General features: G+C 41.9%; 1 protein-coding gene and 1 long non-coding RNA gene across 5 annotated transcripts in view; one reads left to right on the top strand and one right to left on the bottom strand.

Moving 5' to 3' along the window:
* DEPTOR (DEP domain containing MTOR interacting protein) overlaps window positions 1-24,390 on the top strand; it is a 134,474-nt gene extending 110,084 nt beyond the window's left edge. For both annotated transcript variants that reach the window (XM_045805735.2, XM_045805734.2), the window contains one exon: window positions 19,095-24,390. In XM_045805735.2, coding sequence (XP_045661691.1) covers window positions 19,095-19,223 — 129 coding nt within the window. In that variant the 3' untranslated portion in view covers window positions 19,224-24,390. The remainder of the gene's footprint in view (window positions 1-19,094) is intronic.
* Window positions 1,690-27,790, bottom strand: LOC148109426 (uncharacterized). Of its 3 annotated transcripts, none has more exons than XR_015725743.1 (4): window positions 27,681-27,790; window positions 13,084-27,385; window positions 3,446-3,742; window positions 1,691-2,939 (listed from the first exon to the last, which is right to left on the bottom strand). It is a non-coding gene; the product is annotated as an uncharacterized LOC148109426 (long non-coding RNA). The 3 variants fall into 3 exon arrangements; XR_015725742.1 differs by having other exon boundaries at window positions 1,694-3,742; window positions 13,084-25,557; window positions 27,286-27,385; XR_015725741.1 differs by having other exon boundaries at window positions 1,690-3,742.
* Window positions 27,791-27,930: the final 140 nt, after the last annotated feature.

Below are 27,930 nucleotides of genomic sequence, written 5' to 3'. Positions count from 1 at the left end.
GAAATGCTTCCGGTTCCCTGAGCTCTGGCCTTGCCAGTCTGCGTTGCCCTTTGCCTTGTGATCCATGAAACCTGCCTGCTCCTCTCATTTCCCAGATGTTTCTGCCCCTGTGCCGCCATACTGAGGACACAGGTCCTTTCCCACTGGCTTCATCCAGTGACCCTGTTACAAGCACCTCTAGTTCCCCCACTGTTAGAATCTCCCAGAACTATATCTGACTGATCTTGGCCAGTCATTCTCCTTCCTTTCATCTGGCCCATCTCCCTCATTCTTTACCTTGTGGCCCATCCCATGTTGCCAAGGGCTTAAGTTTCCCGTTTGTGCCTGGTGCTGGGTCATATGACGAAGAGCCAGACTTAGATATCAGACAGTAGGTGTTTGAGTCCCACCTTCACCACTTCTGTAGGACCCAGGGTAATGACTCAAACTCTAATCTAAGCCTCAAGTTTATCACCTTTACAATGACACTTATAATAGTCACTCACAAGTCAAAGAAAATGAGATGTGTCCTAGCACAGTAGCTGGCCATAATAAACACTCCATAAATGTTTGTAGGTGTTGGTTATTACATTGCTTGTTCTGGTTATTGTGTTATTCTCAGTCTATCTGGCTCACCTTTGCTTAAATAAGTTTATATTTACAAACATGCAGTGCAGAGTAGCAAAACAGTAGCTGAAGTGGGGTATCGTGGGGAGCATGGGCTATGTGATCCTATGTCCCCGCCATGTTGCAGCATGCCATTGCAATTTGCTCACTTTCTGAGGAATGCCCAACCTCCATTTCTCATCGCTTCAGGGCATAAGTGTGAGGGCAGATAAGGAAATGTGCATGAAGTATCAAGGCCAGAGCTGCGGAGTAGCCCTTCGGTGGAGATCATCTCCTATGTCACCAGATACCAGGTGCATTGGTCATAGATGCAACCCGATTTCAGAGTTGTGCATTTTAGAGTCAGCAGTTACTGGCGTACGTCGTCCCAGCCCCACCGATTCCTATGCTCCTAGCAGTGGGTTTGTTTTTGCTTGCTGCTAAACTGTTGGTTAACACTGAGTTGAAAATAAACACTTTTATTCACAACTGTTGAAAAAGTCATCTTTTACGAAAGCAAAGAGTCAAGTTTTAGCCATACCTTGATATAATCCTGAGCCATTCCTACACTGATCTGTGGGCTCTAATACTGGCTTTCTTTGCGCCAGATCCATGAAGACAGGAGGAAGGGCAGGTACTGAGAAGTAAAAACCTTGAGGCACCTTGGACCTCAGTAGATTAGGTGGTCACCCTATTTTCTGCATCACACCTGAATAGTTACGTAAGGCCAAATCCTGTCAACCTTCTGAAGGATTCCTCAATAGCAGATAACCCTAAGACTGCCTCCAGGTGTAAAGTCAGCAAACCCCCCCACCCCGACCAAGACTCACCTATACCTGGAAGAAATTGAAAACTACCCCAACCAAGGCTGGAAATCTCTTTCCAGAGCCATGTCCTGAATTTATCAATGACAAATCCAAAAATCTGGAAAAGTAAAGGTAAATGTGATACTGTCTTTACTGTCTCCACTGGTGTGTGACTTACAGAAGATTCCACAGTTTGGGGCTGTAGAGCAGTGACAACTAGGTTCCTTTATAAGTGACATTAAAATCCTTCCACACAGTGGCTAAGACTAGTATTTCTTTGTCATGTAAAGCTGGAAAGAAGTCAGTCCAAGGCTGAGATGTGTCTCTGTGGTCTCTGATTCCTATTTTGTATTTTCACTTTTGTCAGTTTCCATTGCCAAGGTCACTTGAAGGTCTAGGATGGCCACTGGAACTCAAACTATGAGGTTTGCCTTCTGGGCATCCATAAAGGAAGAAGGAAGGAGAAGGGCACTGTTACTCCCTGGAAGCTGCACCCATTACTTCTGTTTACATCCCATTGGTCAGAATATAACCACACATGGCCGCACTTAGATAGAAGGAAATGTTTATTCTGAGTGACAATTATGGGTTGAATTACGTCCTCCCACCAAAAGATACACTGAAGTCCTAATCCCCAGTACCTGAGAATGTGACCTTAAGGAAACAGAGTCTTGACAGAGGTAATCAAGTTAAGATGAAGTCATTAGGTTGGGCGCTGGTCCATGATTGGTGTCCTTATACAAAGGAGAAATTTGGAAATAGGGACTGATATGCACAGAAGAAAAGCAGGCTGAAGACACACATGGAGAAGATGTCCATGGGACTGGATGATGCATTTATAAGCCAGTGAATGCCAATGATTGTCAGCAACCACCAGAAGCTAGAAGATGCAAAGAAGGATTTCCCCTGGAGCCATCAGAGAGAACGTGGCTTTGCTGATACCTTAATTTCATACTTCTTGACTCCAGAACTATGAGACAATGAATTTCTGTTGTTTTAAGCCATCCCGTTCTTGGTATTTGCTATGGTAGCTCTAAGAAATTAATGCAGATGCCATGTGTCCAGGAAAAAATGGAGGTTCTATTAATAAAGAGGGAGAAGACAATGGGTACTGGGGGACAACCCATAGTTTCTCTTGCTGACCATAAAAAGCTGTACAAACATCCTTCAAAAAATATTTATTGAGCACCTACTGCATACGGTACCCTGTGGGAATCCAGTGAGGTCCCTGCCCTCATGGAGTTTTCAGTCTAGTGACAAGGGAGATATTAATTATTCACACAAATATTTAATTATAAACTGTGATGTGTGTGTTTGGTAGGAATATTACTGGATGCAAGACTTGGAGTCTCAGATACAAATTTTTGTAGGTTTGCACATTTCATTCATTTTCAGAACTCCATGATGAACCCTGTGAAGTCATTGCTAAGTCTGCCAGTTTGCCTTTAGAGTCAGAGTCTCTTAATTCCACCCACTACTTTTCTTCTGCCAGATGAAATCAGATGTTGTTGGTATTACAGTTACAGCTTATGGTTCTCAAGGGAGAGCCTGTGAGAGAAAGTAAAATGATGGAGAACAAAACGGGAAAACATCCGTTTGGCAGAGGGTCATATCACGGAAGCAGGAATTATGGATATTGAGTTGATTGAATGCTCTGTTTTATACATTCCTCTTCCTCCTCCAGTCTCTTCCATCTTAGTAAATATCATTACCATCCACCCAACTGCTTGGGTCGGAAACCTAGAAGTCATGCTTGTTTTTCTCTTCTTCCTCCAATTCAAGACATTTCCAAAATGTAGCTCGAATGCACCTGTTTGTCTTCATTTCCCCAACTCCAAGCCCCTGTCATCTCTCACCAGGACTACTGTGGCCCTAACTGCTCTCTTTACATGTGTTCTTGCAGCCATCTAGCAACCAAAGGAAATCTGGTTCTGCCACTCTCTTGTTGAGATCCTTCATGGCATCCGCATTGCTTTTAGCATGAAATCTACAAGCCTTACTGTGGCCTATGCAGTCCCACATGATCTGACCCCCACCTGTCTTTCAAATCTTACCTCCTGGACACTCTCCTCCGTGCTCCCCTCCATTATCACCTTTTGGTTCTTCAAATCAGTGATTGTTTTCTCTCCACGGGCCTTTTGTGCTTGTCGTTCCTTCCTCCTAGAATTCTCTTCTCATGGCTTGTCACGGGACACTCCTTATCTTTTACACCTCACCCTACATGTCTCCTCCTCTTTAGGGAGGATGGAAAGTCTTCATAGCATTTTCACACCCACATCTCATTGGCTGGAATTGTGTTGTGTGGTCATTTCTGGGCGTGCGGAGGATTTGAGTATTTCATTCTCCAGCTTCTATAGGGCAAGAGAAAGAGAGGTTGGGCTGAGGTAGGGTGGATGAAGCCTGCAGTATCTGCCCAAGCCCCTCATTTTTCTCTTTTCTCCCTCCCTACTTATTTTCTTCACAGATAGGTATTTGTCTTCTTCTAACCCTCCTCTAGGATATGTGCTCTGTGAACACAGGGATAGCATCTAATTCTTTTTCTACTACATTCCCAATAAATATTTGTTGAGTCATAAATTAATTTCTGTGGCCAGGGATGATGGAAACTCTAATCTAGACACTATCTCTGCTTTACTAGGATAAAAAGGCTTGTTAGAATGGCAGGTAGCCAGTGGGATTTCATTCTAGCACTTGCCACACCTTAACAGGTGCTCAAAAAGTTTTTTAGAAACCTCAGTAAATTGGATTCCATTTATTCAAGTCTTACTATTTCGGAGATATTAAATAAATCCTTGGAGGTTGATTTCCAAAGCCCTGTCATTATATTCTTAGGTAGAAGGACAAATAAAATATGTACTACAGACTCGCAGGAACAAGATAATTCATCTGAAAATCCCCAGCATCTTGCCTGGTACAAATCAGGTACTCATTTTTATTTTTTAAAAGGATTTGAGCATGTCAGGCAATGTCTAGACAATACATTATTTCAGTCAGCTACAAAGGCAGACAGTACTGAAAATATTTGCATAAGAAGATAGATTTTCCGTTTGGGGGCTCATGTCCCACCCTTTTAGTAGATTTAGTGGAGAACAAGTGAAAGAAGTCCTAAGATAAATTGAAGTAGTATTTGTTGAGTGGCATTACATGCTGGCACTGTGCCAGGTGCATTATCTCTGTTCTTTCTTTTTTTTTTTTAATATTTTTTATTATGTTAGTCACCATACAGTACATCCCTAGTTTTTGATGTAAAGTTCCATGATTCATTACTTGCGTATAACACCCAGTGCACCATGCAATACATGCCCTCCTTACTACCTATCACCAGTCTATCCCATTCCCCCACCCCCCTCCCCTCTGAAGCCCTCAGTTTGTTCTTTCATTTATAATCGCCTCTGTCCTGGGACAAAGTATTGTCTCCATTTTTACAAGTGGAAAAAAATGAGGTTTGTAGGGGTTAAGAATTTTGCCTAAGGTTAAGACTTCTTTGTGCATTCAGATATGCCCGGATCTAGATCATATTCTCTGGAGTCATTTTTGTTTAAGTGTGGAACTGGTTATATCAAGAGAAGATAGAAGCCAGAAATACCCTTAACAACACAGGGGTTTAGATGATCCTGGGACAGAAGCATAATACTGCATTTGGGGCCCTTCTGCGTTGGCTCTTATCGCATAGCTGTGTCCTCCAGTACCATGATACTGACAGATGGCGTTCTTGCAAAGTAAGAAATGAAATCACTAAAATGCTTAAAAGTGAAAGGGCTAAGTGTTGGGAAATAGAAAAAATAAAGCCTTCTCTCTGAACTTTCTGTATCCCAAGGATCTGAGCAGATCAAATCTATTGATCTTTGAGATGTTAGTATGATACCCAGCATTTGAGCTGGGCTTCTGAATGAATGTGTTCTGTTGGCTGGAAACCCAGAAGCATGAACCCTGGTGTCTCATGAGAGCAAGTATGGATCTCGATGATGTGATCGTAGATAGCCTTAAGCAAAGTCTGTACCAAACCTCATCAGACACCTTGTTCCACTCAGGGCTTTAGTATCTGGTTTTTCCTTCTTCTGTGTTTTGTCTGGCACTCGTTCAAGTCCTTATTCTGGCTGAGTCCCATATTTTAGAGTCATCTCTGTCTGCCCTAGGACGTTATTTCTTGCCCCATCTATCCTCCAGCCCCCATGCAAATTCATATTCCTTCCACCAATCCCATGGTGGAGCCCAACCTCTGGGCTGGCAGAGACCCGAGGATGCGCTGGCCCCAGGACCTCTCTAGGCCAGTGCAGGTCGTATGGGACTTGATATCATCTTCAAACTAGTTTGACTTCTGGGAGGTGACAAAAGCCATTGTAATTATGTGATTAATAATTGTTGATTCACCTTTTCTTCTTGGCTCTTTTGCAGGATTTTCATTGAGTATCTTTCTAGATGAAATGTGTTTGAAATTCAACATTGTAGAAATGTCTGTTAAATTTCCATGGTACAGCCATGGTAGATATTATTTTCTCTGTCAATAATCAGAAACTTAAAGCTAGAAAGATTCTGCTGATTCTGCTGATTCTTGGGGTCATATGCCTCTTTGAGAGTTCAGTGACAGCTATGGAACCCCTTCTCAGGAAAAAAAAAAGGTGTATGTGTATGTGTGTGAGAGAGAGAGAGAAAGAGGAACAAAGACACAGAGAGAGAAGCGTTTGCACACAGCTTAGTGTTGTTCACGGATTGTCCAAACCTTATCCATGGACCCCAGGATAAGAATCTCCTATTCTAACCTTCCCATGTTATAAGTAAGGAAAGTAAGGCCCACCTAAATGAAGTGACTCACCCACGGTTAAGTGAGAAAACCCGAACTAGGATCCGGTTGTGCTGATAAGTAGTGATGGATCTACTTCGATGCTTGGCCCGCGGACACCCAATTTAGACTATTTCCATCCCTCCTGCACCGCACCCCTATCCTCGTAGTCATTTTAGTAACTAATATGATTGGGGCTATTTGAGTTTTTATTATGGTCAACTATTTTTGATAATAATTATAATAATAGTGCCTTGCTTTTGTAACACATGTGCTGAGACTCACATTTCTCATTGTATTCTCACAACTCCCCGGAATAGAAGTGAGTACGTACTATAAACTCCATTTTACATGTAAGAAAATCAAGACCCAACCAAGTTGTTCAGGGCCAAGCGAGAAGTGAATTGTAGCTCTTCATGTGCCATGAATTCCCATTTTGGGGAACTGGGTTTGCAGATAATCCTCTTGTTTAGAACCAGCATAAGCAAGAGCATAAAGCTCCTTGAATTAAGGCCCAGACCAGTGTTTCTCGAGCCTCCCAGTGCATCAGAATCACCGGGGAAACTCCTCAAACATATCCAAGGGTATGGACGCAGTTGGTCTGGGGTGAGGGCCAGATAAGGGTGCTGTTTGGAAACTCCCACATGACTTAAATGTGTAGCAGCCAAAAGTGAGAACTATCATCCGGACTCCACGAAAGATGGATATAATACTGCAGAATCCCGTCATGTGGCTGGACAAGGGGCTGCCCGGATTTTCATGCCTGAAATTCAAAGGCAAGACGGCGTTCCAGAGTTTATTTTTGAAACGCGCTGCGAAGGCCTTTGGAGGGTGTATTTGGGGTCGTGAGGGATTGCCTTGCGGTGTATCAGTGACAAGCACATTTGGAAATGCATTAGCTCCACTTTGATATCAGAGTTTGCCCAAAGGGAAGCAAGCCAAGAAGCAGCCCATAAACCTCAATAACACCGTTTGCGAGCCCTTCCTCATGCTGACTTCTTGGCTGCTGTCAGTGATGACAGTGGTACCGCGTGTGGGTCAAGAAACCCAGCTTCCCCCAACCGCTGGCGTAAAACACAGCTCTTGTTGCATGTCCCGTACCTCGGGATGGAGTTTCAGGATGGGGTTTCAGCCCCATTTGATGGGGATGATGCCAGTTAACAGCTGTGGCCTTGTACCCTGGGAAGATTGCACTGGGTCTTGTTCTTTTCGAGCAGCAGAGGCTTTTTAGAAGAAAAGGAAAAGAGATTGCATACCGTCCCAAGGAAAGTTTTAAGGCTGGTGGAGGTCAGTTGCTTTTCAATTCAAATATACATTGGGTCTTTCGTTTTAAAAGATGGATGTTTCTCTGCTGAGGAAACGTTGACCTTTTCCCTCTCTCTTCATACCTAGGTGTGTATGGCCACCCAGATTTGGCAGAAGTTTGTGCTAACCGATGAAAAGTTCATGAGGGAAGGTGTTACCTGGGGCTCTCTTGCTGGGCTGGGGAAAGCCAGAGATCTGCATAGGGAGGGCCCACAGAGCCCCTCGGCACCTCAAAGGAAAAAGCTGCCTTTGTCATGGCTACGTGTGACCCCCTGTGTTACCACAGTGGGACCATGGTACCCTAACTGAGCTGTGTTCCAGGCAGGGTAGCCACCTGCATGTACCCACAGCTGGGGTTGACGAGGTCCAGTTCCACTTCACAGAGCCAGAGTAATCAGGAGCAGGCACACACCATATCTTGGTAGGCCCAGCGGTGGCATGACTGTCTTCTGCCTTCGCTAGATCAGAGGAGGCCAAGTACCAAGGGGTCCCCATGTCTCTCTACACCGGTATCCTGGGCTACAGGCCTATGTGTGGAACTTAAGTGTCTCACACTCTGTGGAGAGTCTGAAGGCATTCTTGTCAGGAGATCTTGTGGGGATAGGATATATACAGAGAAATAGCTTAAAAAAAATTTTTTTTTTCATATTTATTTCCTTAGCACACCCCTCAGTTTTTTATGGTTCCCAAACCTGTATTTCTGGTTGGGTGACCCGAAATTTCATTTCTAAAGGTTGTGGAATGGGACTGTAAGGGAAGCTGGTGAAGAAATTTCTGGATGGCCATGACCTCATTGGCAGGTGGGAGGCTTGGCACCACGGTTGGTCAGAAGGCCATCAGTCAGGGAGAAGAACTGAAAGTGGAGCAGCACAGAACGGACAGGCTGGAACTCCTCCACAGCCTCTCACTGTATTTAACCATGGCAGCCATGAGTGATGTTCGCTGCCTTACTTCTGTTTCCCAGATATTATGCAAATTTCTCCTTGTGGCCCCTTAAACCTGACGTACACTGGAAAGGAAATCTGGGAAATGTAGTTCTGGCTTGGCCAAGTTGACTACACAGAGCTCCACCTCTTGTTTGTTATATTCATGCTCTTCCTAAAATCAGGCCCACTAACTATCCTCAGTACAAGTATGAGGAAGGGGTGGGGACATTGAATATGAGAGCCATCCAGTAAAGGAGGGGTGGGGGTGGGGAGGACGCCCTCAAGGAGTTGTACCCAGTACCTGCTACTGTACGAGGGATTGTGTTCTATACATCTAGAGTGAGGGTGCTTCTACCATTGTCTCTGCAAGCAAAAGCTATCTCTTTTTTCCCTCTGGCTCCTTAGGGTAAGGGCCCAAGACAGATGAACTATTTAAAATAGGAGTCCCATGTTTGGTTTTTTCTCTCTGAGCTTAAAAAACAAACAAACAAACAAACAAAAACACCTCCTTCTAGCAAACTCGAGTTTTGTACACAGCATGACTCATTTCAGGTACTTCATGAAAGATGGAAGCAACATGACCAACCTGACTGTGGCCATCTGGGCCACTTTCCTGGATCATTTTTGAATGCCCAGAATGGAGGTCCATTTTCCAGGGTTAACCTATAAATTAATCACTTTCTTGCATAAAGACTTAGCAAGGGTGTTTAGACCTGGCTCAGAATCCAGTGGTTTAGCATTCGAGTAAACATGCACAGGTGTGGGAGCTGGCCTAAGAGGGTAGACAACTTAATGTAGTGTCATGTCTGGTATGTTCTTTAGGGATAACGAGAAGAAGGAACCCATTTTCATTGGGCGTCATGCTGAGCACAGTGACAGTTGCTCAATATGGATCATCTCTCTAATCTTTGTCACAACCCTATAACCTGGATATTATATTTATTTTATAGTTGAGACTGACAGAGATTGAGTCATAGCCTCTGGTTGTGCAAGTACATGGCAGAGCCAGAAGCCAAACTAGCCCAGGTCTGTCTGGTTCCAGAACTCTTGGTCTTTCTATTATATCATGGTGCCCTTCAAATGTGTGGCAATTATTTTACATTTCTGGTCCTCAATTTCAATTATTTTACGTTTCTGGTCCTCAATTTCTCCACCTGGCTAATCCCGGCAAAGTCTGTTACCAACTCTGCCAGGAATTAGGTGTTTCTCTAGGAATGGAGATATTGGACAGAACCCCAATCTTCAAATCCATACGGTTCTCTGGGACTGGTGTGCAAGGCTGCTAAAGATGTTATGATCCAGAACATAACGTGCAGGCCATGCCTACTGTTTATTGCTAGACCGTGGGAGGCGGGGGTGGGTGGGGTTTACTCCCAATCTTTAGCCAAGTCAGCATGGAACCTCCCTAGGTCCTTCGGCTCAAGTTCCTTAACTGAGACGGTCCTGAGTAGGCTGATCGGCGGCCGTGTCCTTGCCCCACAGATTGTTTGGTCCCAAATATAGCCCCAGGGACTGGTTAAAAAAAAAAAAAAAGTTTCTAGAGCAGAAACCGGAGGCCTAGTTCCCTCCCCTAGGGGTGCTCAGCTCTGATTAGCCATGACAAAGAGTGTCTAAGGTTACTTAGTCCAGATGAAACGCTCAAAAAGAGCACGCTCCCCCTTAGACCTATTTATAACTCTTTCACTTTTCCCACCAAAATACTACCAAGTACCTGGTAACCTGTGCTATCTCTGCAAAGTACACACATGCGCACATGTACACGCACACGCACGCATGCACGCACACCCCGTTTTATTCTTAGCTGTAATCACAGCGGCACCACCTGGGGGGTAGAATAAAAAGAATGAGACTTTGTTCGCTCTTAAAGGTTGGATGAAATCACCAACACACTATAGGTCACCCCTTATGAGTGAAATAATATATGAAAAATGCACTGCATTTGTGGAAACAAAGTTATAAAGTAATTATTTACCTGATGAATAACCTTAATGTGTACTGCATCTTGTTTAGTAATCTGTCTTTTCAAATTTTTAATATAGTCATTTTGCTTTTTAGCATAATCCAGAAAAAAAATAATTTCTGGGTGTTAAGTGCCTAATAATAAAAAGCATTCTAAGGGCAAACAGCTAATTGGATAAAAGGTTTCTGTGGAGGAAAGAATTTGGGGTCAGAGAGGAAGTCTGACCTTCGGGAGCCTCTTCCCTATTTTAGCTGTGAGCTCCCTTGGGAGTTAATACATGCGTTGAGAGTATGTGTCTCCTGCTGCTGGCAGCCCCAGGTTGCAATTTCAGGGAATTCTAAGGAACTTTCTGTATCCACAGTATAAGCCAACTTTGTAAGGGGGGGAAGGTAGGAGTGATAATTTGCATATACCCTGTGGTACAAAGGCTCCCAGATGACAGATCCCTTTCCTTCAGTAGCAGAGGAAGTCCAACGAATCTTGTGGTTATAATGTGCGTACATGGCTTCTCTTCGTTGCCTGAGCACTTCTTACAACCTTGGGAACCACCAGGTCAAGAGTGTGCTGCCTGTCCTCAGCACAAGCAGATCTTGGAGGTGGTCCCAGTGCAATCAAGAGCAGCGTGTGGGAAAGTGACATGAACCCCCAGGGCAGGCCACAAATCTTCCAGCCATCCTCAGCCCCATCTCCAGAGAGAACCCCCTGGAAGGCAAATTTTCATCCTAACTTTGGAAATATTAGTCCAGTGGACCCCGTATCTCCCACTCCTTGAAGTACACCACGGTCTCCCTTGATTGCCGCCCCTCCCCCCCAAGCTGAGTAAAGTGGACTAAGAGTGAGCCTGGGTCTGAAGCAGACCTTTGGTCGATTTGGGCTGGAAGGGGGCAGATTCTGTTTGAAACCAGCAGGCACTTGGAATTTCTCAATTTGAAACAAAAGTTCTTTAGTGTTGCTTTTTGTTGTTTTATTGGGAAAGTCATTCTTCCACATCCTTGACTTTCCTTCAAGGCTGGTTGCACAGTCTGTTCTTTGCGGACGTCACAGAGCCATATAGCAGGCTGGTAAATGCAGAACTTAGAGGAACACTAATTCTCTGGAGAGAGAATCCTGTGTTTGTCCAAAAACTGGATCTCTGCCTCCTCCCACACCACTCACTCTCCAGCCAGTTGCATATTTGGTGGAGCGATTTATGGGACTAAACATACAGCTGCAAATCTTTTCTTTTCTTTTTTTTTTCCTCCCAAGAACAATGTTCTGCTGTCAAGGCTATTATGCACTAAATACAGACACACAACTTATTTACAACAGCAGTGTCTAAAACTCCTAAGTTTTATCCTTGCTGAATGTGAATATTTTCATATACGTAAAGCATTCGATAGATGTAAGGAATTCATTCTATAGAAGTAACTAGCACATCTTGACTCAGCTTAATTTAGTTCTGTAGCAACTTTGTTAAAGTGAGTATCCTACAGACAGGACCAGTGATTCCTTCAGGAATTCCATACTCGATTGCCTTTAAAATTATGCTGATTGTTTACAGTGGTTTCTGCATTCTTTATCCTTGTGGGATTCTCTTAGCTTAAGGAAAAAAATCTCTCTTATCCCCCTGTATTGATTTTTATTTTTATTTTTAGTATTTGATCTCAATAAATAAAACTAATTCAGGATCAATTTCCATCTCCCAAACCAGAACCCAAAGTGGCTTTCCTGGGTATGCACCATGCAATGGTTGGTATGTCTACCTTTCAACAATCTGCATTCACGGGGCTATTTGGGGGGAGAGATTGTGTGGGAAGAGAGATAGAAGAGAAAAACCAGTATTTATTTAATGTCTCATTGGTATTAAACACTGGGCTTAGTACTTAATCAGATTTGATCCTCATAATAAACTTGATCCCCATTTTACAGATGAGTAAAGTACAACTCAGGGAATTTGTAAATTGTCCAAAGTCCCATTACTAGTGCATTATAAAGGTAAGAGTCAAAACAATTTTATTGCACTATATAGAAATGTACAATTTAGGCACATCTCAATTTATTACAAAATGAGCTACTAGTGAAACTATTACCCAAGAATTCTAAGATCACAGGTTAGTTGCCTACTTTTGAAATTTGTATCAATTAATATTATAATCATAGTATTGAAACTTTATCTCTCGGTGTCTGTCTTGCTAAAAGGTTTGTTATTTTGAGGGAAAGCCCGAAGCAGGCTTACCCTCCAATCCTTCCTCCTTCAAGAACACAAAGAAAAAAGAGAAAAAAGCCAGAGTAGCTTTCACACGAGTGCAGTCATTTCAGGGATGCGAGTGTCTTGATGAATGCAGATTTCCATGGCAGTAAGAAGACACTTATGTAACCATAGGTGTAGTGTTTCTTTCCAACCTCACTCCCACTTTGGATAACAATTGAATGATTGTGATGGAACCCTAGCCATACAAGGACGAATGTGCAATTGTGCAATCCCACGGGCACTCAATCCATCTGTAGGGTTATCCGGCATCTGCCAGGACCGGCACAGGAGAGGAATTAAGAGGCAAGATTATTTCGTTGGTTTGGCTCCTTATCAGGAGGGAAGCTGGAGTTCAGCCTAGGTATTCATCCCAACCTGATCACACCCTGAAATGTGCTGAGTCCTACTCCTGTCTTCCCTTTAACTTTTACCAGACCTACAGTGGTTTTTAGGACTTTTCTCCACTGCCTCCTTGCTCAGAAATCACTTACGTATGACTTAGGAAGGTGTGCTTCTTCCTTCTCATTAAGGATGACGTCCTCCATATCCCTTCTTTATAAAGTCAAGGTACTACCGTTCTTGGAGGAAATGAGTTTAGAGCAGCTCCAGGAGCTCATGATTGATCTCTTTTCTGTGAACCGGGAAATGAGAGAATTGCCATAAAAGCTTTGAAAACAGATCTGATACAGATAATTATAAGCAGAAGAAAAGCATCACACCCTCACTTAAATTCTCATTTCCGCCTGCGGGTAGCATCTAAGTTCCCTGACCCTAGGTAGGAGGTAATATGTACCTAGGATAGATCTACTCAGAGGTTGTCAACATGTTCTGTGTATGTGTGTGCTTTTTAATATAGAAGAGAAAAAAAAATCTTTCCCAGGCGGTGTGCTTCCTGTGGTTACTTGTAACGTGTGTTTATTTGTAGAACATAGCGTACCATAGATGCTAATTCCAAGTCCATTGTAACTGAAGATGTTGCACGATGCTACCTGCGTTGTCCAGATCATTTTGCACATTTTTAGTAACAGGACATTGGAACTGCAGGAACCACAGCAGTTGTGAGGACTCACTTAGGGAGACATGACGTTTTTACAAACAACCTGACTCCAAAAATACTACCTTGAATACAAGCATGATAAATGTTTGGAATGCTTTTTTTTTCCTTATCATGCAAGAAAAAAAACTGAAATAAATATCTAAGTTCAGGATTTTAAATGGCACAAAAGCAATCCAATATTAACTGAGTAAAAACCTTCTTATGAAGCTGGAAGACCCTGAACATCAGTGTCACAAGTATCTGAGTGGACCTAGACTGTTTAATTAATGGTTAAGCAAAGAGAAAAAACATGTGTCTTCTACTATTCTCTGCATTCCTCAAACTTGCATATATACATTGTACCTTATAAACGTGTATTTATGTGGGGGCTGTGGAGTCATATGGAGTTCAAATTCCAGATGTGGCACTTCGTTGTGTGACCTTGAGCAAATAACCTCTTCGAGACTCCGTTTGTTCATAAGCATTATACTGGTGATCATGGGTGGCCAGTGATAGAAACCAGCTACCATAAAAGAAAAAAATTTTAAACATTTATTTATGGGGGCACCTGGGTGACACAGTCAGTTAAGGTCCAACTCTTGGTTTCAGCTCAGGGCATGATCTCAGGGTCCTAGGATTGAGCCCCATGTTGGTTTCTGTGCTCAGTGTGGAGTCTGCTTGAGATTCTCTCTCTCTCTCTCTCTTTTAAAGATTTATTTATTTTAGAGAGAAAGAGAGTATAAGTGGGAGGGTCAGAGGGAGAGAGAGAATCCACAGAAGACAGCCCGCTGAGCACAGAGCCCGATGTGAGGCTCCATCTCACAATCCTGAGATAGTGATCTCAGAGAGACTATGGACTCTGAGAAACAAACTGAGGGCTTCAGAGGGGAGGGGGGTGGGGGAATGGGATAGACTGGTGGTGGGTAGTAAGGAGGGCACGTATTGCATAGTGCACTGGGTGTTATACGCAACTAATGGATCATCGAACTTTACATCAGAAACCAGGGATGTACTGTATGGTGACTAACATAATATAATAAAAAATATTATTATAAAAAAAACAAAAAAAACCAAAAACACAAAATCAGGAATTGGACACTTAACTGACTGAGCCACCCAGTTGGCCCCAAAATCACCTTTTTCTAAAATTAAGTGCAGTCCAATTCACCACCATAATATAATAAAAAATATTATTATTAAAAAAAAAACAAAAAAAACCAAAAACACAAAATCAGGAATTGGACACTTAACTGACTGAGCCACCCAGGTGGCCCCAAAATCACCTTTTTCTAAAATTAAGTGCAGTCCAAGTCACCACTCACCAGGGTTGATGACAAGCCCAGTATAATATTATTTTGTGTCCCATTGCCCATGCTCTTCCCCTTTGGGATTATAGGTCCCCCAGCCCCATCCTGTGGTTTAGGCAGCCCAATAACATGGACTTTGACCACTGTGCTGCCCGTGCTCCTTGTCCAGCTGGCCCTGAAGGCCCCTTTTCCACCCCTGAACTCCGGGGCATAGGTCCTGAACAGCGGCCACTGAATGCCCATCCTCCAGTCACAGCCCTTACCATTCCAATTCTGTAGCCTGCAAGAGCCCCTATAATCATCGGGAGGTCTGTAAGAGCCCATCTTTGAGCCAATCCTGCAACCACCCTCTCCAGTCTACAGAAATCTATGCACTGTTTGCATCAGCTCCCGTTTCCCTCCAGTTCTTTTTAATAACAACTTTGTTGAGATTGAATTCATATACCATGTAGTGTATATCTCACTTATTTTTGGTATATTCACAGTTATGCAACTATCCCCACAATCAATTTTAGAATATTTTACCACCCCTGAAAGAAACCCTATACTTTTTTTCTTAATAAAACAAATATTTTTGAGGATTGCAAGTTGGTTACTATTTGAGTGGGCTAGAAACCCTATACTTATGAGCAGTTACTACCATACCTCCCTGTGCCCCAGCCTTAGGCAACCACTAATCTACTTTCTGTCTCCCTGGGTTTGTCCATTCTGGACTTTTAATGTAAATGGACTTATTTGTTGTGACTGACTTCTTTCACTTAGCATAATGTTTTCAAGGTTCATCCATGTTGTAGCATGTAGTTGGTTCCCTTTTATTGCTGAATGATATTCCATGATATGAATGTACCAAATTTTATTTCTCTTTTCATCAGCTGACAGACATTTGGCATCCTTTAGTTCTTGAAGCACCAAGTCTCCCTCCCTTCAGCTCTTTCCCTCTGGTGGCCCCAGATCAAGGGGTTATAGACTCCAATGTCCGTTCACTAGGTGGCAGGAAAACAGGAACTGGTGTGGACCATGGCAAATGAGAGAACATCTACTAGAGGTAGCCCCTACTTAGCCATTGACAAGTGGCCATTATGACCCGGTGTTATTAGAGCCTTAGATTGTTCCAGAGAGGCCAGATCCTGGATTTTTATGTGGAAATGTCCTACTTTTTAAGTGTTGGTCAATGAGAACAAACAACCAATATGTGAGAGAGACAGAATACAATGTCGGTTGAGACTAAATGCTAAAAGTAATCCCTGGTGATGCAGAGACACATCTCACCTTAGGGAGCCCGTGAAGGGTTAGCCGGAGCGTGGGCTCACCTGGCAGCTACTGCCTTCTCATTTGGCAACTGAAAAAAGGCTACTTATTCATCCCTTTGGAGGAAAGAAAGACCCAGGTCTAAAGTTAGCACTCTGCAGCAGGGGGGAGTGGAATTTCTCTTATTCTTTGGCTCATGAGTATGCTGGAGCAGAAAAAACAAAGCAGCACGAATGTCTACTGTAAATTAGTGCTCAGTTGCCCTCCTGCAAATTACCTGTGGCTCATTCAGGATGGACTGTAACCTGCTAGTATGACTTTGATTATGACCACGACTTCAGTCATGGTTGAGAACTGCTGATTCTGTACAAGATGTGCCCTGAGGACAGATTTATGGAAATGGTCAAGGAGAAACAGTGATGGTGTGGTCTCCTTATAGACAAAGATGCCATGGCAATATAGGTTGGGAGTGGAAAATATTGAGGTTCATGACAACAGCAAGTGTTCATTATGTAAATAACCACTTTGCTTACCACAGTCCACTTGCCATTTTGTTTTGCATGTGACCGCAGAGGAAGTGGGTATTTTTAAAGAGAATGGAGTTCATAGAAACCAGCAGTCTAGTGCTTGACATGTGCAAAGAGGTTTTAAATTCATTATCTAATTTGAGCCCGTGCAGATAAGCATGTTTACCTAAGCCTCTTTTATAAATTGAGACATGGTAGAGAAGACATGACTTGATGAAGGTCATCAAACAAAGGAGCCAAAGACTTAAATCCTTATCATTGAATTCCAAATCCCATATCTTTTCCAAATCCCACATCTTTTCCATCCATAGCTGCCCTTCTAATACTTTCCAATTTTGGTTTGAGGAATAGGTATAGGTATTTTTACACTTAATAATACAGTGTTTTATCATATTTACTTTATATATTTTATTTTATTTTCATATTTAAAATATATTTTGTTTTAAAAACTTATAATTCATATTATTTATATTATATCAATAGTGTTTGAGCTGATACTGTTATTACCCACTCAGAATATAAGAAAAGGAAATGGTGATTTTCAAACTATTTTCATATTTTCCATTCTTTGAGTCATCAACACTAAAGTAATTAATTAACAATCGGGTGTGCATATTAATAACCGAGGCATTGTAAAGAAACATGATGATAACAACAGATATGGGAGACATTAAATCAATCTCAATCAGACAGTCTCCTTTCCCTTCCATCTCTCAATCTTCTCTCCCTTCTTCCCTTTTGTATTCTTTTCTTTCCTCCTTTTTATTTTCTTATTTTCCTATTCAGTGGGGGATAATTTATAAGAAGCAAGAAACCCTTCAGGCTCAATCAAAGTTGTGCTTTTTTGCTTGATGCATTGATACATTCAATTCATTCAACGATGCATATTTATTGAGTTACTACATTGGTTTCCTATTGTTGCTGTTACAAATTGACACAAACTTGGCAGCTTGAAACAAAGAAAATGTATTGCCTTAGTTCTGGAGTCAGGAGTCTAAAGGTGTCAGCAGGTCCGCATTCCTTCTGGGCTTTCAGAGGGGAGAATCCACTGCCTCGCCTTTTCCAGCTAATAGAGGCCACTTGCATCCCTTGGCTCCTGGCCCCTTTCTCTTCTCTCTCCAATTTCTTGCTTCTGTTGTGACATCTACTTCTGCCTTCGGCTTTCGAGTCTCCCTCTCATAAGGACGCTTGCAGTTACATTGGGCCCACCTAGATGACTCAGGGTAGTCTCCTGATGTTAAAATCAGCTGATTAGCAACCCATTCCATCTGTAACCCTAGCTCCCCATTGCCATGTAAACTAAATATTCAGAGGTTCCAGGGATTAGGACATCGATATCGTTGGGGGTTGGGGATATTGTATCTACTCTGTGCCAGACGCTGTAAAGACATACTCTGTTTGATTCTGTTTTGCTAATTAGCTATACTTATCACTGACATCTGGAGATCTGTGTGTCTCTCCATTTTTCTATTGGAGGTACATAAATTACTCATATATCCAATGTCCGCCTCTTCAGACACACAACAGATGTACCATCTGTTAATTTGTGTCAGCTAAATAAGAAAGTACCCAGCGTCTGATGCCACCACTAACCTCAAGCGAAGTACCTCCCTTTGAGGCAGGAGCTGTGGATCACTATGAAGCTCACTGTGGTCTCTCAATACTGAGTGGTGCTTTTTTTTTTTTAAATCGTAACTCTCTCTCCTACCACAGGTTAACTAATACTTAGTGTAAAAGCTGCCCTTTGTTGGCTTCATCCACTTTCACAAGGCTGGGAAATAGGGAAATGTGTGGAATTTAGCATCTCAATGGGGACACCTTGGCAAGTGAAAGGAAGCACTATTAATAATCATTCGAAAACAGTAGGTGGAAAAGAGGACTATCTTGGGAACAGTGGGCCATAGGGTCTGCCTAAATATTGAGTCCAAATGAATAACAGCCATAAACACTGACTGTCAAAATGGATTGAGTACTCCATTGGTTCGGAGCACGGCAGTAGAAGCTTGATGTACTTCACTTCATTTAATTCTTAAAACATCTTATAAGGTAGGTATTATTATTATTATTATTATTATTATTATTATTATTATTAATTCCTAGTTTAGAGTTGAGGGAAATGAAGCTCAGAAATTTAAATATCTAGTTTAAGCTTGTAAATTGCTAAATTAGGATTTAATCCTAATTTTGTGAAACACTAGGCCAAATGCTTTTTCTATTATATCGCCTTCCAGAAAAAGTGTAGATTCTTGGAAATCATTGTCATCAGCTGGGTGCAGCTGGGTATTTTAAGAAATGTTAGATGTTAGAAATACATAATGACTTCATTAGAGGTCTATGGAAAAGCAGGAGCAGTAATAACTACTTTTTCTTTGTTTTTCCTTTAGGTCTGTCAGTTTGTTGTTTCTGTAAATGGGCTCAATGTGCTGCATGTCGACTACCGGACCGTGAGCAATCTGATTCTGACGGGCCCTCGGACGATCGTCATGGAAGTCATGGAGGAGTTAGAGTGCTGAGCAGGTGGACATCCTGGCCCTTCAGTGGCCTGAGGATGACCAAAGCCAGGACAACACAAAGCAATGCAATGACAAGACTTCCATACACATGGATGGTTTTGGACGCACAAATCTTTTCTCCATACATACACATCTTGATTTGAGTTTCATACACTGTTTGAATGTGGAAGAACCGGGTAGATCATCTTTTTAAAAAAACCAATTTACGTCAGTGTAGAAAAAAATTGAGAAATGGAATTTCCTGACATAGTAGAATTGCCTTACTCGATTTCTATTTGTAGTTCTCAGCCATTGTTTTTTATCTTAGTTCGCAGAAAGTTGTTGAAATGCTTCTCTGGCCAAAACAGCAACATGCTAAAAATCCCCTCATGGGAGTCAATAGAGTAGTTATTACAGATTTTAAATTGTTCTTTTACCAGAATGGACATGGAACTGTTTATGAAAGGATCTGTATTTCACCAAGCTTCAAATTAAAGCAACATCCAAAGGAATAGTACCTGTTAACTAGCATGTTGAAGAAGGTTCTAAAGCATTCAAGTGCTTAAAAGCCATTTAGAAATGACTTTTTCTTAATGCCTGCCTTTAGTATCAACTTCTAACATATGTTTTTGATTATGATATTTGTTAGAAAACAAAAAAAACTTGTGATGAATATAGTTGGGATAAGTAGGGAGATACTACTTATGATTATTTTCTCTTTCCGAGCCTAAATAATTTTGTCTTATCAATCAGCTACAGAAGCTTTCTAGAATTAATCCAGAGTATGTTGAATGTCAAAACAGAGGAATTTGTTTATACACATATCAAGCCTCTGGCAAGATTTCACTTTGAAGTTGTTCCTTTTTAAGTGAAGTAATCTAGAGCTTGGCCCATATGTGATAAAACTTGAAATTAAATTGCCTTGTTGGCCTGAATTTTTACTAGCTTTCTCGTGTAACATATTCTAAGGAATGACATGTCCTGCTTATTTGGCGGGATTATTTTTCACCAAAACATCGTCTTGTGTTGTCATTTTTCAGCTCACTGTATATATGCATGTTCCTTTTTTTGGCTTAGAAAAGAATGCATTTGGGGGCTTGGTGTATAGAGGAAATTCCTCGAAGTGCCAAATTAGGTAGTCAGGGAATGCCAGATTCTTTATTCCATATAATGCATTCTGAACAACCAGGTTACTTTCTTATCGCGTATTAACAAAGTGAAATATGAATGTTGTACCTCAGCCATTCTCTTTGTGATAGGTTATCATAATGTATTGGTACTGATGAAATGGACATACCGTGCTAAAGATGTTACATATATATGTTTCTAGTAATCCAACTTTTCTGATCTTAGCTTTAGTCAGAGAATAGGATTTTGAAGTAATATAGAATGTCTAACATTAGAACCGTGGATCTACATTTGGGAACTAGTAGCAGTCTGTGTGTATGTGTGTTTATACTGTATGCCAGGCTTTGTGCTGTGGCACTTAACGTATGTGATCTCTTTAAATATTCATCAAAACCCTCCAAGGACACCCGGGTGGCTCAGTTGGTGAAGTGTCTGCCTTTGGCTCAGGTTATGATCCCCGGGTCCTGGGATCCAGCCGCATCTGGCTTCTTGCTCAGTGGAGGAGCCTGCTTCTCCCTCTCGCTCTGCCCTCCCCCATGTTTGTGCGCATACTGTCTCTCTCAAATAAATAAATAAAATCTTAAAAAAAAACCCCAACCCTCCAAGAAGGGTATTATCATCCTCATTTCTCAGATGTGGAAACTAAGTCTGAGCAAACTTCAACTTCCATGTTCACACAGCTGTGAGATCTGCTAGGATTCGAACATGGGTTTGTTTAATGCTAGAGCCCATGTTACCACCCCTCCCCCAGCCTTTCCCCATTTAGGGACCTACTGTTTAGGGCTTATTCTGTACCCAGTGCTGTGCTAAAACTATACATCACTTATTCCTACTGACCTGTGAGGTCAATATCGCTATTATCTCCATCTTACAGCCGAGGAAGCTGATTCATCAAGAGGTTAGTCATGTGCCTGAGGCCACACAACTAGTGAGAGGGAGACCTTATGATTCAGCTCGAAAAGTTTTTATGACATCTTTAAAAGATGAGTCTTAAAGGCTGCCTGTGCTCAGGTGTTCATTAAGTGACAAAAGAAGGAGGACCAGCTTTGACGATGGCATCTTCTTCTTGCCGGCCGTCTGTACTTTGTACTCATGTCCCAATGCCCATCATCTTGGGCCCTGGCATAATATCACTTCCCTTTATCAATGTAAGCTCCAGAGAAGCGTCTGTCTTTCTTTACTCCATTCAGCTTCCTGCCTGTGGAATTTCTTTGATTCAGAGAATGTTATTGATATCTTTGGTCAAATGAATACTAAGGGAAGAAAAGGAAAGAAAGAAGGAAAGCAAGGAGGGAGGAACTATTTCTTCCTTTGGCTCTCAACACCCTCAGTTTAAAGGCCAAATGCTTGAGAATTCTACTTAAGGTCAAGAGAGCTTCACCTTAGCTACTCCTCAGCAACTGCCCCCCAACTTCCTTACATGGTAATTAAAGTGAGTGCTCCCATTCCCATCTGGCACTATTTAGCTCCCTCCAGCTTTTCCACATGTAGCTTCTCCTCTCTGGCATATGATTTCTCCTTCTTTGCCTGGAGAAATCTGTCCAATTAATTCCCCTTAGATATAGTCTTCTCTGAGAAACCATTGCCAGCTCCCTCATTCCGGGCTTGACCCCTCTTCTCTAAATTCCCATGGGCCCTTATGAATCAACCCCCTATGATTACAGCACAGATGATAATTACTTTGGGGTTGTCCCTCACATGTCTGTCTCCCTAACTACACTCTGAGCATTGGCCGAATGGGACTGTGTCTTGTTACCCAGGTGTTCCCTTCACCTGGCACCATTTGTGACACAGTAGTGTATCAGCTATCCATGGCTGCCTAGCACACCACTCCAAACATGGCTCCTCCCATTCTATGTGCTCATGATCCTGTACGTTGGCAGTTTGGGCAGAGCTCTGCTGGCATGGCCAGCCACTGGTCCAGGTGGTGCTGGGTGGGTTCCCACGAACATTTGTGGTCTAGGAGGGCTCTGCGCCTGTGTCTCACAGATGGCCTGCGCTGTTGGCTGAGGTGCCTCCATTCCATCCCATGTGGCCTTTCCCCAGAGCTCCCAGGATTCCTCATTAGGCCTTACAAGATCAAAGGTAAGAATGGAAACTGCAAGGACCTTTTGTGGACTTGCCCGGAGAGTCACCCAGTGATACTTCCGTAGCGTGTTGTCGGTCCAAGCAAGTCACTAAACTAGCTCAGAATCAAGAGGTGGAGAAGGGACTCTACCTTTGATAGGAGGAGCTGCAAAGAATGTGTGGCTACAGTTAACCCACCAAAAGTAGGTACTCCCCATTCATGGGATAAAGGACCAAGGAGCTACCTAGTTATTGAAAGGCTCAGCTTTCCAGATGCAAATTACTGACCACACACTGGGTAGAAGTTTGATATTAAGTTGTGCCTAAAGCCCAGTGCCTAAAGAAAACTTCAAAATTGGAAAACACAAAACTAATGGGGCCATATGGAGCCATGGAGAGCACAGTTTCACGTCCTCATTTTCCTGATGAGCACACTGCGGTGTGGAATGTTCGGGTGGCTCACCCCCGCTTGTGAGGCTTGCTAGGGCGAGAGCCTGGGTTAGACACCAGTCTTCTGCCTTCTAATCATATGTCCTTTACAAGATAGCTTTCTGTAGTGGACCCAAATGTGGTGAAGATAGGCCTTTAGCTCTGGGGTGTTCATAAAACCAAGTAGTGCTGTCTGCCTGTGAAGGTGAAGGGATACATTTTAATGGACTCAGGCCGTGGATTGTGAAATTATATCATTAAAAAATAAGTATTTTGTGTGATATTTTAAGAGGTGAATTGTTTTAAAATTTAGGAACTCCATTTCTAAATGTAACATCAAGAATTATTCTAAATTAACAGTAAGCAATATTCCTAAGAGCTTTTCTTTCGTGTGTGTGTGTGGGGGGGGGTATCAGTGTATTGTGTGTGTGGTTTCACTAACTTAGAAACCCTGAAATGGCTTTGTTCCCAGAGAAAATACTTTTGATTTTTCAAGTGTTTCTGTCGTGTGTCTATGTTTTTGTGATGGAGGTGGAAATCTTTGGTTTCTTCATTAGTGTAAAATGTGTTATCGGTGAAATTTGAAAGCCATGTTTGTTATTTCTGTTGTAGAGAGAAAAAAGCAGTTGCCTTTTGGGTTGGTCCTAATTGTGTGATGTTTTACTATTAATCTCTGATAAATAGTTGCATAAATTGGTAAGGGGATTAAATGTGAACTGTTGGGTAACAGGAAGAAGATATCCACATTTGAGTAGATTAGATGCAGTCACCTTCATGCTATCTTATAAAAGGTGAGTGCATTGGGGTGGTGGCAATTAACAATTAACAATTGAAAAATCATTGCTTTCCGTTCAAAATGGAATGTCACATTTCCAAATACTCTTCAGGTATTTGTGACAATAGTCAACTTTCAAGACCTATTTTAAAGTGACATTAACTACTCTCTCCTGTTGAGTATTAATCCTGTTTCGGTTTCAGCAGAATAACTCTGGATGGAACATTTGAGTCTTGCCAAATGGTTAGAATCCGTTGATATCACTGAGCATTGTTTTACTCATTGAAGGCAGAATTTCAGGTGTAATATGCTTTTCCTCAGTTCAACACCAAAAGGACAAATCTGCAGCATACCAAAATGAGGTTCGTCATCAAAGTTAGCATAGGATATTATCAAATGCATTAATATATGTACTTAATATATATGTTTATTTTTAAATTAGGTTGAAATTTATGTTTTCCCTTTTAAGAACTGTAGCATAATACTTAAAATTATAACATGAAAATAGATTGTATAGTAGGAAATAAATGTTAAATTTTTAAAACGGTGACTTTGGGTTTACAGCTCTTCCTGTCTTTTAGGACAAATTAGCTGTTTTTTATCCTAAGAAAGAGTTGCATTATAAAGTTGCTCTACTACTAACCTATCCGAGAAAACACGTGGGACTCATATGTAATTCTCTAATGTAGCCGAAAGTGCCATTTGTAACACTACTTAATGATGGATGTTTTCTGACGCTTTTTTGCCTGGAAAAAAAAAAGTGCATTAAAAAGCTTTTTCTGTACTGTATTTCATATGGAATCATTTTCTCCCTACATAGCCCCGTATTGATGAGTATTATGGAATAGTCCATATGGAAAAATGTTATGTCGTTGTTTACTACTCTGGGAGAATGTTAGTTCTTTTTTATTTTCAACTAATTAGGAAATTGATTACATAATTCAGTATGTGTGGGAGCAGGGTAAAGTATAGGGGTAAGTGATTAGATTACACTCAATATTAACCAAAAATCTTTACATTTGTCCCTTCCTTCCTTCCTTCCTTCCTTCCTTCCTTCCTTCCTTCCTTCCTTCCTTCCTTCCTTCCTTTCCTTCCTTCCTTCCTTCCTTCCTTCCTTCCTTCCTTCCTTCCTTCCTTCCAGAAACCTTGCTGAGACTATGTCTTGATCAACAGTGTATATAGGCCCTGGGAATACAAAACTCAGTAGATACGATCCTGGATCCAGCTCATCCTTTGAGTCACCTTTGGGCCTGCCTCCTAGAAGTGTTCTCTTCATTGAAGGGGTGGGGGTGGGGCGGGATATGAAATCGTGGTGTTGAAGCAGGTGGTTTAATGCAAGAAACTACCATGTAACCCAAGAACCAGAACACTGACAGCAACTACGTTTAACCGTGTCTTCCTTCACAACCGTGTCCTCCACCTTCCCTTACCCAAAGTAACCACAGCTGTGAGTGTTGACTTTACCATTCTCTTGTTTTCATAATTGTTAAGTTTTTTTAAAAATGTACTTTTTTGAGAGAGCATCAAGTTTTATATAATCTTCTGAGACTTGCATGTTTTCGTTCAGGATTATATGACTAGGATTCTTCTAGATTTTTGCGTGTAGTCGTAACTCATTCATTTCTCACAGCTACATAAATTTCTAGAGCCCAGGGGCGCCTGGGTGGCACAGCGGTTAAGCGTCTGCCTTCGGCTCAGGGCGTGATCCCGGCGTTCTGGGATCGAGCCCCACATCAGGCTCCTCCGCTGGGAGCCTGCTTGTTCCTCTCCCACTCCCCCCTGCTTGTGTTCCCTCTCTCGCTGCCTGTCTCTCTCTCTGTGTCAAATAAATAAATAAATAATCTTAAAAAAAAATGTCTAGAGCCCAAGTTATTTTCTTGTCATGGGCATTTGGGTTGTTTCCACTGTTGTTGTCATCATCAATCCTGGGGTTGTTATGAGCTCTTCTACCATCTCCTGGGAATAAGCAAAGGAATTTATCTTAGGTATTTATTTGGGAGAAGAACTGCTGAGTCATGGCAAACGTGAGTACTAACTTAACAAGGACATATCTAATGAGTTTCCAAAGTGGTGGGTCACTGTACACTCCCATCCAAAATATGAAAGTGATATATGTTGTCATTATCTCCTTCGACCCTTGATATTCTGAGACTTCTTATTTTTGTCAAATAAATGTCTATTTGATCAATGATACTGAGAGTCCTAATTTGCTGATAAATTTATAGCATAGAAATATAATTGGTAATTTGTAATTCTAACTCACTACATCAATATCTTCATGATGCCCAGGATGTCTTGAAACTTTTTATCCTATAACAACTCTGTGACTCCAATGAGGCAAGGATTATTGGAAGTCAGTATGACATATTTAAGGACATCCAACAAATAATTATTAAGCACCTACTATGGGTCTTTTACTAAATCTTTGGCAAACAACAGTAGATAAGATAGGTCCCTGTCTATATGAAACTTCCATATTCTTGGGAGCCACAGATAATAAATAAGTTATATAAATAAAATAGTTCATTTTAGATAGGGGTAAGTGCTAAGAAGTAAATGAAACCAGATGGAGTGATGGCGAATGACCAGGATTTCAACAGGGTGGTCAGTAAAAACCATGTTCCTCAATTCCAGCGAGACACCATTCTCATTACGGTACATGTGATCAGTACCCCCTGGAGTTATGCAGTGCAACAGCTCGGAGCAAAAGCCTCTTTGCAAACCTGATTGTTGGCTTTAGTATCTAGAGAATGGGATTAAGCCTGCTTTAGAGAAATCCAGGAGAGTATTGCAGGCAGAGGAAGCAGCAAGTCCAAATGTACTAAGGCTGGAAAGGTCATAGGGGTTAAGAGCATGGAATCTGAGACATAGAGACTTAGATTCAGATTCCAATTCTCATGCTCAAGAGCACATTCAGTTACTCGACCTCTCTAGGTATCAGTTTCCTTATCTGTAAAATGGGGATTACAGCACTGACCCCGTCCTCACAGTAGTGAGGAGTAAATGAGATAACATGAGTAAAACATCCATCCTTGTGCTTGATCCATAATAAATAATCAGTAACTGGATGCTTCTCTTGTTTTTATGCCCACAAAACAGAAAAGAAAACTCTGGAGAAGTTATGATGTGCCCCAAACTCATGCCAGCTAATGGATACGTGGGACTGGAGCCTGGGTCCCAGAATGTTAGTCGATGCTCTTCTCAGTACATCTTCCTGTGTCTGGTTTTCTCATTTTTAAATGATAGAATCATCTCAGGAGGCTAGTATGAAGATTAGTTAATACATTTGAAGGTCTTAGTACAGTGGCTGGCACATAGTACTTTAAAAATAACTACTGATGCTATTATTATTACTATATGCTAATTATCAGTCATGTTGACACATGCTAATTCACAAGATTGTCTATATATATATATCTTCATCACCAACCATAGACATTTTAGTTTTTGCCATAGACTAGCTAACAGAAGGGTAAGAGCAATACATATGATCATTGCTATATTCGGTTGAGAACATTAAGTCACCCACCCTGTCACCTTGGCCATACTCCTCTGGTAGTGAGCAACAAGGACATGCGCAGCTTGGGTAGGAATTTATGGCTGTATGTTGGGAGAGAGTAAAAATCATTCTGCTTTGGTTATATAGCTACCTCAATTTGAAACCAAAAATTACAAATAACTTACCAAACATGATCTTTGAAACTCCAGATCTCATATAGAGTAATTTCACCACACTGCATATTCTCCATTTCCTACCTGATCGGGTCCCCGGCAGTTTGACAGCCTGTTAAGGAAACAGTGAAAGTAATCAGCCGTCGTGCCTTACTTCCCAGGCAAACGCTCTTTCTCAGGGTACACCGGCAGCTCATTCGTGAGTATCAAGAAGTTACGAAGGTTTCCTGAGCAAACGTTAATGGAGATATCCCTCCATTTGTCTTTTGCGGGCAGCTTCCTAAGTCTAGAGGCTTCGGAGATTCATGCGGGAATTATGTAAGCGAACCCCCACGCGCCCCCCCAGCGTGCTTCTGTTAGCACAGGCTCTGGGCAGGCACGGCGTGCAGGCACAGGCTGCTGCTTGCCTTGTACGTCTGACGAATGTCCTGGAGCAGAAGAAAGGAGCGCTCTGTGAAGAACTTGGCAAAGTGTCCCGTGTGCTTACATCCAGGATTTGACAGCTCCCTTTCCCTTTGCCTGTCATTCAACCGATGTGACCTTCTTTCTTTGCCTCCTGGGACTCCATATCTTATTCTACATTCCCCTTGCTCCCTTGGGATTAAATATTAAACTTGTTTCTCCCTGAAGTCTGAAATGCCTGAGTCCACAAAGGCT

The sequence above is a fragment of the Ursus americanus genome, chromosome 9 (assembly GCF_024610735.1).
Source record: "Ursus americanus isolate L20-20 chromosome 9, mUrsAme1.1.p, whole genome shotgun sequence".
Classification (NCBI taxonomy): Eukaryota; Metazoa; Chordata; class Mammalia; order Carnivora; family Ursidae; genus Ursus; species Ursus americanus.
The sequence above is the reverse complement of the archived record's forward strand: the minus strand, read 5'-3'. Positions and strand labels throughout refer to the sequence as shown.